At 35.5% G+C, this 14,775-nt stretch overlaps 1 protein-coding gene across 1 annotated transcript; it reads left to right on the top strand.

The window, feature by feature from the left end:
- The first annotated feature begins 2,247 nt into the window (after positions 1 to 2,247).
- LOC142553681 (carotenoid 9,10(9',10')-cleavage dioxygenase 1-like) lies at positions 2,248 to 14,469 on the top strand. Its single transcript, XM_075664120.1, has 14 exons — positions 2,248 to 2,602; positions 5,711 to 5,781; positions 6,054 to 6,068; positions 7,192 to 7,303; positions 8,009 to 8,108; positions 8,619 to 8,681; positions 8,915 to 9,025; positions 9,727 to 9,911; positions 10,415 to 10,553; positions 12,049 to 12,166; positions 12,249 to 12,350; positions 13,724 to 13,975; positions 14,079 to 14,190; positions 14,302 to 14,469. Exons 1-14 carry the CDS (start codon positions 2,381 to 2,383, stop codon positions 14,329 to 14,331), a joined length of 1,632 nt encoding a protein of 543 aa, XP_075520235.1. The 5' UTR covers positions 2,248 to 2,380; the 3' UTR covers positions 14,332 to 14,469.
- The last annotated feature ends 306 nt before the right edge of the window (positions 14,470 to 14,775 follow it).

Here is a 14,775-nt window from a genome sequence, read left to right as displayed (position 1 = left end):
TATAGCACATCATACATCCGTATAATAAATTAAACATTTAACAATTTGATTAGAATGTCGTCGGCTTGTATCCACCGGGTTTTACATATTGTTCATCATAAACTAACCACGCAGTCGCATGATATATAGTAAAAAAGTTTAATTTTGAAAATAATACATGAAAGAGGCAATAAGTCTTGGTTCTTTTATTTACAAACAACATATTATTAAATAATAACCTTCTGTAGAGGATGATAAATTTGTTTAGCTACTAAGTAGCTGGAATTACAACATATATATATTGTAAATATTAGAAATTTATTTTGAAAGAAAAGTAAAGAGATTGAATGATACATTCATCTTCCTTCTATCCTGATAGATATTGAGGTCTTGGTAGATTTGAAACTGGACTTTAAACTTGTGATTTGATTTGTCAGCTGTGGCCGACAACATCTTTTATTTGGTGTACCACTAGTTATTGATCTGTTATATTGTGGTGGTTGAGTGGTTCATCCTCCACTGTTGAGTTGTTAGATCACATGTCTTCTTTATTTTTGTTGAGAAATCTTTTGCTTTTGTATGGTCCGAAGAAAATGTGACTTGTGTTGACTTTTACCACTTGGATTTATCTTTGCATTATGTTTTCGGTCGGATATAGACCGAAAACCTTTTCCGAATCCTGAATCTCTTGGTTTGGGCATTCTGGACAGATTTCTTCTGATCATCTTCTCACATGAGCCATATTGCAGAATTTTCGACGAGTTTCTTTACTCCTCGGTATACTGTTCCACAAAAGATTATTTTATTTTCAGATATTTTTTCTGCAAAGCTTGTAGATTTTTCTGTCATAATATTTAACAGAAAAGATTCATTTACAAAATTTTGATAAAACTTAAATGAAGACTTGACTTTGTTCATCTTTGTGAGGCAAACTCGTAATCTTCATGCTCGTCAAGTGGAGATGTCGTCTTTAGTGAGTGATGAAACAAGATATGTTTCATTATCCGGGGGATCTTTGATGAACTTTTGAATGTTTATGTATGGTCTTCTCAACTTGATGAAGTAAAAAAACTTCATATGTGTCTTTACTGGCTGGTTCTGGTGATGTACTGAAAAAGTAAAGCTCCATAATATATTCTCTCTACAAATAATTATTATTTGCACATGTTTCATGAACAACTTCCTGAATCCATTTAGATAATGCTGATATTTTTGGGACGATGGGTGAAGTACTATAAACTAAGGTAAATGCCCCAAATTCATATCATGTCTTTACCTCATCGTGATAATAGTTTGGTTTCATCCATATCATAAAAGACTTTCCTGTTATATCAACTTGAATTCTGGCTAGATTGATATATATTCTTATTCTCAATTTATCTCATTTATGTTGATATACATGAACTAGATAAACTATAAGCTCGTTGATAACAACTTCAGATTTTCCCTTATCAGTTTGATGTCTGAGGTTGATCTCTCCATCTTCAATCCTCGTGTTGAAAGGTTGACTTGAAGGCTCTAAATAATATCCGGAGCTTAAAATTTTTCTTTGACTGACTTATTTAAAGATGATCCCGATTTAGCACTTATGTTAGAGTGTTTGAATTCCGTGCTTCATGTATATAGCTTTGTACTAAAAAAAACTCTCCATCCGGGAAACAGTGGCTTCTCAATAGAATGAATAATCAAATTTTGCAATACTGACCGTAAATGAGTATAAGCACGTAAACAACTTGTTATACAATCATATACAATGTTCTTATCAATTTTGTTGTAGCCTACCCACTACTTCTGCGTTTAGGGCAAACTTATTGAATCCGATTTGAAGTATTTCAAGGTGTTCCATCAAATGGCTCTGTATTTTCATAATTTTACATGGACTCTGATATCATTTATGACTCAATATAAAATCAAAGTATTTTTTATTATTTTGTCAAAATCAAGAGTTTGAATCATTTCAAGACGTTCCTTCAAATGCCTTTATATCTTTATAATTTTGCTCGTATCTAATATTATTTTTGATTCAATTATAAAATCAAAAATATTTTTCATTACTTTGTCAAAATTATTGATTACTATCTTTAATTGATAGTAGTAATTACTATTAAAACGGTATATAACGAGGTAGAGACTGACAAAGGAACCAATTTTCTACCGAGAAAACGTGCATCAACAAGACAATGAAAGAGACTCATTTCAAGACGCCATTGTTGGAAGAGCGGCACGTGTTCTTCAAGACAAAATGCCACATGAAATTCACCGCCAGCCACACGTCAAACTTTAAAATCCACAACCACTCTCGATTATCACTCTTCCTTGTCCACACAAAAGAACCCACCAAATTCACCTACTTATATTCCACCAACGCCGAGAAAAATCCGCCATTTGAGAGGGAGGAATCATGGGTCAGGAGGAGGAGGTGGAGAGGGATGAGGGCGGTTTGGTGGTGGTGAAACCAGTGCCTAAAAAGGGGTTTACATCGACGGCGATCGACTGGTTGGAATGGGCTTTTGTGAAGCTCATGTATGACCCAAAACAGCCTCTTCATTATCTTTCGGGTAACTTTGCACCAGTTGATGAGACCCCTCCTTTCACTGACCTTCCTGTCAGAGGAACCCTCCCAGTGAGATATTTTGATTTTGCCTTTAACTGATGAAAAAACGTGTGCTTTGTTTTTGTTTGAGTTTTGTGTCTGTTTTTGGTTGTGCATTTAAAAAGTATGTACCTTGTGGTCAAATATGGATTAGATTGTTAGTGATGCTAGTTCAGCTTGTTTGTTTTGATTTTCTATGGTTTTCTGGAGTGATTTTTACTTTGGGCTTGGCCAAATCATCTTGAAGTCTAATCTTCATTGTAATGCTGCCACCCAATTTTCCTTCAATATTGTGCTTTTGAACACTCATTTGCAGGATGACTTGCTGGCATATTCAAGTTTGAGGTGAAATTTAGACAATTAGCCTATATTGGCCACCGTTTTTTTTTATACGTAACCTATCCTCGCTTATTACCGTAATAGACATTCTTATCTTTAATTTACCTAAACTTTCATCTACTTCCACCAAACATTTTCCTGCACTCTTCATCAATGTTTTTGTTTTCCTCTCTTCAACAAACTTCTATGCTCAGACCTCATTTTTAACCATCGGTGATCGGATACCATCCACGTAACCCCAGTCTTCATCTAAGACGGCTTTCGTGACCTCCTCCGTTGCCAAATTTAGAAAATCCTTTGAGCTTTTATGCAGCCCATTTGTTCCCAGTCAAAGCATCTCTGTCCATGGTAGGAATGGCTCTGGTGCTAAGGTTTTGCTGTGATTGAACTGAACTGGAGAAGGTCTTGTTTATGTTTCAGTTACTTCTTCTGAAAAGCTCATCCTAGGGTAGTTTGTGGTCATGTGTGCAATATCGTCTCCAATATTTGAGAAATAGATAATCTAGTAGCTTACTTTGTGGAAGTTGATCCTGTGTGCCAACTCCATAATCACTTCCCCCGTCAACGTGTTAAGTCTTAGACTCTTAGTTGGCTCACAACTCTCCCTCCTACGTGAGTTATCCCCCTAATTATGACTTTTTGTTGGTTAGCTTCTTTATCTTGTCTAATAGGATGATGTCATCTACGAACAATAAACATTATATGCCAATGCAATTTGCTCTTTAATTTCTATTAGTCACGCTCTAATTAATTTAATAAAAGTATTTCTTAAAGTAGGAGACATGTGCACCTTCTACCTCAAAATTTTTTTTAAAAAGGGAAGTACTATTTACATTAGTTTTACTCTTGTAAACCTTGGTTCAACGTGTAGTTAAGTGAGAGAGGATCCATTGACAAGAAACACAATTTGCATTTTTTGGGCTTAAAGACTTCTCTAGCGTGATTTATATCTCTAGAACTATGTGTGAGCATATGTTCAGGTACCCGACACGTCTTGTAGTAAATTGTACTCCCCGAACCCAAAATATAATATGTTGGCTACTGGATCTTCTGGTACCAGAAATTTTGTCAGTCAGGTACCTGATATTTATATTTCTTTGATTTTGACGCAAGGACATAACAATAGGAGAAAAGGATCTGGGCAGCTCATAGAATCAACACAGACAAACATCAACCACTTGGTGTGCAAAGAAAACAAGTAGTTGTTGATATAGCATGGGCAAGGAGTCAAGGAGAGCCAATCAAAAACCCTGCCAGCAATACACAACATAGCACCAATATACTGAAAATAGATACACCAGCAATGCAACCCAATTATCAAATTAGCTTGCTTGGTGCTGCTAGTGTTGAGAAATTTCCTAGATTACATCCAACATAAGACATCATAGTGCCCAATTATTCAATTTTCCATGAGTGAAATTCAAATATGGTACGCTAATAGGGAATTGAAATAATTAGGTGCATACGTAGATGAAAACAGATATGAAAGTCGGTTCAGAACTTCAAATACACTACAGATAAATATCCCCTTCAAGTATAACGTGTTTTTGTGTTGGAGAGATTGGGGTAGAGGTAGCAGTGTCGCTTGATCCACAGCTCCAACCTTAGGCTATAACCACAAGCAGATAAGGTAAATGAAGGTGACTAATGAAAATGAATGCAGTAAAGGTGGGAACAAGAAATATAAGGTTAGGGTTTAATACGCGCGGGTACCCGAATTGGTAGTTAAAATACCCGAACACCAACCCAAGTTCCCTGAACCCGAATTTTTAAAAATTTAACCAATCCGATCGCGTTGGGTTGGGTACCCAATTCCATATTAATAATATTCACCCTACTCTAGACCGCATTCTCGATTGGAAAATACAGTGGTTTAGCACAACTCAAGCTCAATCTTGCTGAATGTAGGACCATGCACTTGTCATTTTACCAAAAGCTATAAATGATAATAACGTCGTGACTCGGAATTTCTAAACCGTTTAGTATGCCATATAACATGTTGGGATCAATGTCCACAATAGGAACTCCACAGGATGGTAGGAATAATTGTACTATCCGATAAGCCTCTTTTCAACGATTGCATCAATCTGCAGCCCATAGAAGTTGAACACACGATCTAGGGTTTTATAGACCAAGTAATTCACTTTCTATCAAAAGTTCTAGCTGATGACATTTGTGTAGATTAAATTAGTTAAGTTGTATAGCAGTCCAAGTACTAGCTTTCAATCGTCTTGCTGAAATAAGTAGCTAAGGATGATTGTTGCTGCCTTACCTTGAATTTGTACAGGATTTTTTCTCAATGCTTGAGTTCATTCGAGCTTTTCTGGAACCTCGGCTTGGTGTAGCCCCAAGCGTGAAGCTAAGACCATGTATCGTGAAATTTAGTAGAGTTCCATACTTATTCTAACCTGTCTTATGTTCAACCATTGTTATGAGCTAGGCTTGGTTTGGTTGGTTTAGAGAACATTAAATTTTGTAAGTAACAATATATTTTGGAATTAGATATCATATTGTTGAGATGATAGCAAAAAGGTTTTCTAATATATTTATCCCAATGGATTCTCACTTGTATAAAGAGACGTATAAAGTGATAGTGATTGTAATCTAAGTTAAGAGAGAATTAAAAGTTTTATTTCTCAGGTCATTGAGCCATTAATGTATATCTTTATGACAGAACCAAGTAAATCCTGTATTGTAACACATTCGGTCTTCACTATATAACTACCACTTTAAAAGTCAACCAGTTTCCTTGTCAAGTACAAATTTTAATATGATGATAAATATGTTATTTTGCTTCAGGAATGCCTGAATGGTGAGTTTGTGAGGGTTGGACCTAACCCAAAGTTTTCTCCCATTGCTGGATATCATTGGTAATCCCCTCTTTAATCAATTATTTATGGAGACCCTGACCCTCACATGGTCTTAAGTTGTGTTTGTGAAATGAACATTGAAACACCAAAACTCCAGTAGCTCACTTGGCTCTCTCTGCTTAATTGATGAAAAAATATTTTCACCCTCAGCACATTATTTTCTTGTTTGTGTTTATAACTGTAACTTTAGTTGTGAGTTGTAGTGGAATATATCTGCTGATCTGATTTTATCCAACGATTTCTTGACATGTCCTTGTTTGTTCTCTTTGCAGGTTTGATGGAGATGGGTGAGTATTATAAATTCCTCATTTATCTCTTAGTTTGTGTAACTAATTTTAACCAGGATGGGATGTCCCCTCCTCCTTTCTCATCCCGCCAAATTAATTATTTATCTATTATTCTGCTGAAAATTGAAATTGCAGGTATCAAAGTTCACAACTTTCAAAATAAAAGAAGCCACTTTTTCAATGAAAATCTTTTACAGCAGTGACAATCTTTTACTAATAAACTTGATCTGTTTTTTATTCAACGAGTACGACAAGATCACTGATTATGATTGGTGGCAAATAATAAGCCTTCCTAGAAAATATTTATATAGCACTCTTATGGATTGTCTTACCTTTTTAGATTTGCCTTGTCCTGATATGTATCAAACTTCTCCTTTGGTAGAACTTCTAAATTACAGAACATTGAGTGCGATAGATAGAGCTGATTTGTAGGCCTGATCAGTTTTTTTTTTTAAAATTAAACCATGTTGTCTCATATCGGTATGCACAACCTTATTGTTGTGGGAGTCATATATCAATGCAAAAGAAATATGTTCATCAAAACAATCGGATGGTGGGATAATTTTAAGCAAATCTTTGAAGGAGACTAAAAGATTTGGATTTTGCTGTACCAGGTTCTGTACATCAACTATGATCAATTATGATTTCCAGTCTAATGTTGATTGTTGATAACTTGATTTCTTGGTTAAATGTTAGGATTTATTTTCAAGACTGCTTTTAGCATTCTTTAATTGTTCACTGATAGTATAGCTTTGACATCTCGCTTTAGTGTCATTATGCCTTTTAAATTATCAAACTGCTTTAGGTAAGTAGAACTATTAAGTTTTTCCAATAACAAATGTCCGCAGAAGTCAAAGAAAATTTATGAAATCTGTCTAATGTTTTTCCCCCAATCTTACCGTATGGAATCTTCTTTGGCTATTTGTTTTGTTGCCTTCCCTTGATTAAAAATCTTCATGTTCATTGTTTTTTAAACTTTTCCCACATTTAAATACCTACTCGGTTATTCTAAGTTGTTCATTTTTTGAATTTTTTACTTCAGTAGTAGCAGACATACTTTGAACTTCTCAACAGACTGATTATTATGCCAACAACGTGCCTTTTATGGTGCTCTATTTTACAGAATGATTCATGGAATGCATATTAAAGATGGAAAGGCTACATATGTCTCTCGCTTTGTGAAGACATCACGCCTTAAACAAGAAGAATTTTATGCGGGAGCTAAGTTCATGAAGGTTTGCATGGGGATTTTGTATTAGTGTAAATTATAAAGGGAACATCTTTCATTATCTTGAACTCATTTCTCTCTTTCGTTTTTTTTACCATGAACACTATCCAATGGTAAATAAGAATTTCTTTAAATTCTTGCCAGTTCTTTTTTTTTTAATATAATTACTGAACCTTTACTATCAGCATTCCCTATTCATTCATCTACGATGTATCTAAGTCGTGTTTGGATATCTTTGATGAATGGAGAGAGAACCTTTTCACTTGGGCGAATGCAAATGACTGAAGTTACCTATCCTTGAGGAGTATATTCCAGGATTACAATGCTGAAAATAATGATGTGCTGTTAATATCATTGTGCCTTGATGGCTAATGGCATCTACCATGTTGGAAACCTTGATCGGTTAAAAAAATAATCTAGAGGGTCGTGAGGAGCTATTTTCTCGTCTTGTTCCATGTAAAATCAACCGGGAGTAGTGGAATAGGAAAATAAAAACACGATAAATAAAGAAAAGAAGACGATATCCTAAGATACATGATTAACATACAGGCTGTTCATCTAATTCCCAGAAAGGCTTTCGTACACAATAATACATGCCATGGTTTAATCTCTCCTTATATATAGTATATATGTGTGTGTGTGTGTTCTTCAAATATAGGGTGTTTATCACATTTGTTTTGTAGGTGCTAAATATTGTCCCTATGGTTTGCAGATTGGTGACCTGAAAGGAATGTTTGGACTTCTCATGGTCAACATGCAAATGCTTAGAACAAAGCTTAAAGTACTGGATGTTTCCTATGGTCATGGTACAGGTAATAAATCATGATTGTTTGTCACGTGTAAACGGTGGTCTAACGCCGCCCCCTCCCCACACACACACCCTCCCTGCTTAAATTAATGAGTTACAGTTTTGGTAATTATCATAAATTATAGTAAGATTTATATATTTGGTTGCTGATTTCTAAGATGAAGAGTGTTCCTATTGCAACCACAAATTCTTTTCAAGATATCAACAGATGTGACAGAAGATGGAAAAAAATAACTGAAATGTATAAATGAAAATTTCTATTCCCAGTGGTTAGACTCTGTACAAAGAGACACTCTGTTTTCCCTAGCTGCTGCTAGTACCCACAAACTCAGAAAATGAATATAACTGAATGCCTACCACTTTCCTCTGCTTATATTTTATTCTCTCATTTCCTCCCCTTCCACATGATCTATAATTAACCATGGGCTTCTCTTACTTGGTCCTTGACTCTTTGCTTGTTTAAATATCTGGGCCCAATAGTAATTGGGTCTCTAACAGTTCCAATCTTTTTCAGCTAATACAGCTCTTATATATCACCATGGAAAGCTACTGGCACTCAGTGAAGCAGATAAACCATGTAAGCTTGCATTCTTCTTGTTTTCTTTTCTTTTTCTCCTTTTGCTCGTTGTATGTTTAATTAATGCCCTGTCATAGGACAAAATTTGATTGATACCAATAATTTTGTGTGGTTTAAATCACTCATCTGTTTTCCTCCTTAGTTTGGCACATGGACGTAATGTCTACAAATCATTGTCAAAACTTATGTGATATGCTTGTTTATTGCTGTATTGTTTTCAATCTATTGCACAGATGTCATTAAAGTTTTGGAAGATGGGGATTTGCAAACAATTGGCATGCTGGATTATGACAAAAGACTGTCGCATTCTTTTACTGCTCATCCAAAAGTTGACCCGATTACTGGTAACGGACATGTCCATTTAAATTCAACAGTAAAAGTAAATTTTTTTAATCATCGAGTTAACAATTCGACATATGCTAACTTATTTTCCGAGTTCGACATATTGAAGAAGTTATTTTTATCTCCTTTTCTGCTGTTACCTACAGTACACTAAAAGATCGAATGACGCCTAAAGAACAGCTTAGATATAATAGTAAAAAGAATTCTGCTGCCATCATGTTTTCCTACTTCCAGTAGTTTGAAGATTTGTGTAAATTATTTTTGGAGTTGCTGGTCATGTGTTGTCCGTCATGCCACCAGTGTTGAGGCAGAACATATGGAATGCTTGATGACAAGTAGAGTATGTGGTATTAAAGAGGGTTCTCGGTTAGTGTTAATTTTACTTGATGCTGTAGGAATGACGCATGATGTGAGACAGATTGAGATGCGACACTGACTTGGATGACAATAGCTGGGCAATGGATTGGTCATTTGACTACAGAACCTAGTTTGTAATCTTTGAGTGCTTAATTGATAAAAATCAGTGAGAATCTTAATCAAAACAATTGGTTGTAATCACGGACAAGCTTGCGAAATGCATACGATGTGTGAAATTATATGTGATGTTAAGTTTTAACAATGGTATCTTAAATAATGAATTTGAGATGTTTATTTTTCATACTTTACTAGCAATATGGCTTGCTTATCTGAACTTGTCATGCAGGTGAAATGTTTACCTTTGGTTATGCTCAAACTCCACCATATATCACATACAGAGTCATATCAAACGATGGCGTAATGCATGATCCAGTGCCTATTACTGTGTCAGAACCAATCATGATGCATGATTTTGCCATTACTGAAAATTATGCTATTTTTATGGATCTACCATTGTACTTCAGGCCAAAGGTGTGGAGATTATTTAAACATTATTCTCCTTTGACTTTAAATTTGTTATGATTATAAATATATGTGCTTTTTAACTTTAAAAGAGGCATACCGAGATCATCTGACCCCTTATTCTTTTTTTACTTTTTTCTAAAAAAAATAAAAAAATCCCACCTGTATGTTGAATGATCCTCTAGATACTATGATATGAATCATATGATATAAGCATCCTTACTTGAAAATTTATGGGTAATACTTTATCTATGACCAGCTTCTAGTACATACCGCTTTTAGGCACTTGATGACATCAATAATTAGTTAGCATCAGTTCCCATGTTGTGTCATTGGCTGCATGAACTCATTCGAGCTTTTCTTTCACTTGCATATATTTATGGGTAATACTTTATGTATGTGACCAACTTCTAGCACATTCCGGTTTTAGGCACTTGTAAACTACTTATGTATCTTATTATTTTAATATTTAGTCTTTCATTTTCACTCAATCGGAAGTATTATATTTTCAGGAAATGGTGAAAGAGAAAAAATTTATATTCAATTTTGATCCTACTAAGAAAGCCCGGTTTGGTATCCTTCCACGGTATGTGAAGAATGAACTCTTAATCAAGTGGTTCGAGCTTCCAAACTGCTTCATTTTCCATAATGGTGAGCAATCTAGTTTGAATGTGTTATAAGAATGATTACTTGTCTGATGGAGGACCAAACAAACTTTGTGGATCCCTATATGTTTATGCATGTTGATTTAAAGTCATCCCTAATTTCAGCTATTTAGAAAAGCTGCTTTGATTAGGTTGTTATGGATTTGAATTTCTAATGGATGGCTCAACATAAATTCCAAACAGAGCTTAGGATATACATTGGCTCAACATAAATTCCAAACAGAGCTTAGGATATACATTGTCACTTCAACTTCACTATAAATAGGATTGATATTGTTTAGATCTTTCAGCTTCACCATAAATAGGAATGATTTTGTTTAGATCTTTCAAATTCACTATGAATAGGAATGTTATTGTTTAGATTTTACATTTTGCTTTTGGTAATAGGAATCAGAAGTACGTGTAAACGCTTAGCATGGGATAAAAAAAGGACAAAAATGAAGCTCTAAGGAACATAATTTTATTCACTAGTTGAATGTGGTCGATTAAGCTTGGAATATATGCGAGTGATGTTTTAGGGAAAAAAGATATGGCTGGTGTATAGGCAAAAATATTGTCCCCTATCGATGCTTACAGACAATAGAATTTTTTTTCTCAAGATATAATGACTACAAAATCGAAGAAGTAACAATACAAACTTCAAAACATAAGAAACCACCCAAAGGTTTATAAATTCTCGATAATTTTAAGTGTTTATAAACTCTTGAATTTTATTCTATTCTTGGATTTAAGAGTCATTTACTTAAAATCTGAATTTAAGATTTATGCCTTTAAAGTTTGAATCTAATAGCTGTTTTTTAAGTAATTGAATACTAGAATTATATAAAGGGATATAGAAAATTGCCACAACTATTTGCTGATGGGTCACACTAATTGGCCAGAGAAGAGGGCATGTCCGTTCTGCTTGGCATCTGCGTGGTTGATGTGTAGCGGATTCTTGGTACCTGCATGAACAATGTTTGGAACTCACATTGCACCCATGCGGAGCCCATGTGGCCTACCTGCACAGACTATTTGTCGAGCCTGCATCCCAGCTGCATGGCTGATTCATGGAGCCCGTGTTGCGCCCTCTTGGCGGACACTTACAAAATTAATTTAGGGGTCCTAATCTTAGGCCCATGTGGCTCAAGTCTTATGCCAAAAAATGGCTGAAAGCTCTACCAAACAAGCCTAAGTTCAAAACTTAAGCCAAACTAAACTAAGGTTCAATGCTCAGGCCAAACGATGGGCACAAGTATGTCAATGATTATGCCAACCGAAGCCTCTATTTATGATGTAAGGTGCCAAGTTCTCTCACTTTGGTCATCGAGCCAACCAACAGCTCAAATTCGAAACTTCCCCATCAAATCAAATAAAATCAAAACCAGTTCAAGGTCATATTGTTTATCATAGTATAACTGTGTGACCTTTAGGGTTGTTTTTTTGCTTTGGCATTTTCGGTCCTGACTCCTGACAAATCATGAGATTCAATTGTTTGTCAGCAAATGCTTGGGAGGATGGAGATGAGGTTGTCCTGATCACTTGTCGGCTGCAGAATCCTGATCTTGACATGGTTAATGGCACTGTAAAGCAAAAGCTGGAGAATTTCACAAATGAACTGTAAGAGCCTTGCAGTTCTGAAAAGATTTCTTTCTTTATCTACCCCTTCTTAAATGACTCTGAATTGGTGTTGTCTGTTAAGGTATGAGATGAGGTTCAACCTGAAAAATTGTTCAGCTTCACAGAAAAGGTTGTCTGTTTCCGCTGTTGATTTTCCCCGGATAAATGAAAGCTACACCGGAAGGTAACATTTTATCAATTATTTAATGATATGGCTCGAACTTTTAGCACACTAAAAAAAAATCATTAATGTTGAGCATTTAAGTACTCAGTACTGAAAAAATAATTATTCATAGCGCTGTGTATCTATATATGATTTTTTACATTTTAAAAATGTTTGAAAAATTAATTGTGTTGGTATTAACAAATTGCTCCTACTCGAATGTGTAGCTAGCTAGTAGCCATGCGGTAAAAAACTTGAACAAATGACATTTGGATTGATATATTTTTTTAAAGTTTTTTTGAGGTACATTATTACAATCAACTATATTGCTAGACATAATCGTAAGCTCTCACTTTTGCGGTTGTTTACATAACCAAGGTTGATGAGACTAAAGATTACGTGCACACCTTATAAGCTTTCAATAAAGATGGTGAAAATTACCTGCTGAGAGGTTCACATTTGATTCTTATAATTGCAAGTTAGAGCAACTCTTCTGTCCTGTGTGGCTGCTATTGGCATAGTAAATAAAACGTGATGCTTGGACTGTTAATACGGTTTTAAAAATATGAATTGTTCTATTATCATCAAATATAATTTTTGGTAGAAGTCATAGTTGTCAGGCGCGCCTCAGGCGCTAGGCGGAGCTTCAGCGCCTTAGTTGCAACCAGGCGACGTGCATGGCTGGGCGAGCGCCTTTAGCGCCTTGAAACCGCCTTTCTCCAGGCGATGGGCGTTCCAGGCGAATCGCCTCTTTGCAGCAGCCTGTGCGCATCGCATAAGCAGGCTTCTCCTTTATTTTTTAATGACCCAAAGCCCAACTAAATAAGCCCATAACTAATTTCAGCCCATAAGTAATTTATTTTAAAAAAATAGCCTAGTTTTGCATGTCGATACGTATTCTATTATCAACCCCTGCCGATTGAAGCTTCTGCGCACCATGCTCTGTCTGTCGATTGAAGATTTCCTGGACCTGTTATTCTCTGCCGATTGAAGGCTCCTGGACCAGTTATTCTCTGCGCAGGCTTCTGTTTCAAGTAACTTGGAGTTCTTGTCTGCAGCAGATATCTAATTATGGCTTCTCATCCTCAATCAGAAAACACACAACCAGATGGGGATAATAAGAGAGACCCCGGTTGGAAGCATTGTTATTTGAAATATAGTTCATTATTATTAATAGTTGATTTTTAGTAGAACATAAATATATAATACATTCTCTCTATATTATCGCCTCGTGGCTAGGCGATCGCCTTTTGTCGCCTAGGCGTTCGGGCGCTAGGCAGTGGCTCGTCGCCTTGAACGGCGCCTAGCGCCTTGACAACTATGGTAGAAGTACAAGTACTTGGTCCTCAGATTGTTTTTCAATCATCGGGATTATTGAACTCTTGTGTATTCAGGAAACAACGCTATGTATATGGGACGATACTGGATAGTATAGCTAAGGTGACTGGTATTATTAAATTTGATTTACACGCGGAGCCAGAGACTGGAAAGTCGCAGCTCGAAGTTGGAGGAAATGTTAAAGGTATCTTTGATCTTGGACCTGGAAGATTTGGATCGGAGGCCGTCTTTGTTCCCCAGAAGCCTGGCACGACCTCTGAAGAAGACGATGGCTACTTGATTTTCTTCGTACATGATGAGAACACCGGGTACTTTTTTTTTGTCTCAGATTAATCATATTTGTAGTTCTAGTCTGTTTTTGGCATTTCTGAATCTTTTCAACCAAATATATGGCTTGGATATGATGTACAGAAAGTCACAAGTGAATGTAATTGATGCGAAGACGATGTCACCAGATCCTGTTGGCATAGTTGAACTACCTACGAGAGTTCCATATGGTTTCCATGCCTTCTTTGTGTCTGAGGTCAGTACGTTCAGAAACAGCCACGAATATAATTCTTTAGCATCTTAACCATACCTTGTTATGATTTATGCTTCCTTTCCTCTCTTTATCTTTTTGGTGCTACATAAACAGGAACAACTTCGAGAACAGGGAAAGCTGTGATTTTATGGTGATCTCATAGTTGACCTTTATTGGGAAAGTACCGCTTTGTTACATACTTAAGAAGTTGCAGATATGAAATACTGCAGTTTTATAGTATGATATATGGAACACAAATGCACACATATATCTTTCTATTGTAAGATTATTGCACGTCATTTTCTTTATTCCAATCGAGCGTTATTTTGACGTTACGTAGCGTTAAAACATTTTTTATTTATTTTTTATACTTTTAAATTAGAATTTTTTTGTTTGTAATGGGTAATTGTAATGTGTGTTGAATTTGAGTTTCAATAATCTGGTAAGATTATTTCAATAAACTTGTAATTTTTTTTTAAAATTATATAAACTTGTTGGATCATGGGTAAATTAGAAAAAAATATCCAATTCAACTTTCACTTTAATATTTATTCTCTAAGAAATAGAATTTTAGTGTGAACTCAATTT

Source organism: Primulina tabacum, chromosome 8 (genome assembly GCF_025594145.1).
Source record: "Primulina tabacum isolate GXHZ01 chromosome 8, ASM2559414v2, whole genome shotgun sequence".
Lineage (NCBI taxonomy): Eukaryota > Viridiplantae > Streptophyta > Magnoliopsida > Lamiales > Gesneriaceae > Primulina > Primulina tabacum.
Note: the sequence above shows the minus strand (reverse complement) of the source record. Positions and strands in the feature narration are given on the sequence as shown.

Bases quoted from the DNA above. Each gene is read 5' to 3' on its own strand.
- LOC142553681 (XM_075664120.1), top strand. From the start codon at position 2,381: ATGGGTCAGGAGGAGGAGGTGGAGAGGGATGAGGGCGGTTTGGTGGTG. The intron at 7,304-8,008 runs GTTTGCATGGGG...TATGGTTTGCAG, and splicing joins CGGGAGCTAAGTTCATGAAG to ATTGGTGACCTGAAAGGAAT. The intron at 8,682-8,914 runs GTAAGCTTGCAT...TCTATTGCACAG, and splicing joins CAGTGAAGCAGATAAACCAT to ATGTCATTAAAGTTTTGGAA.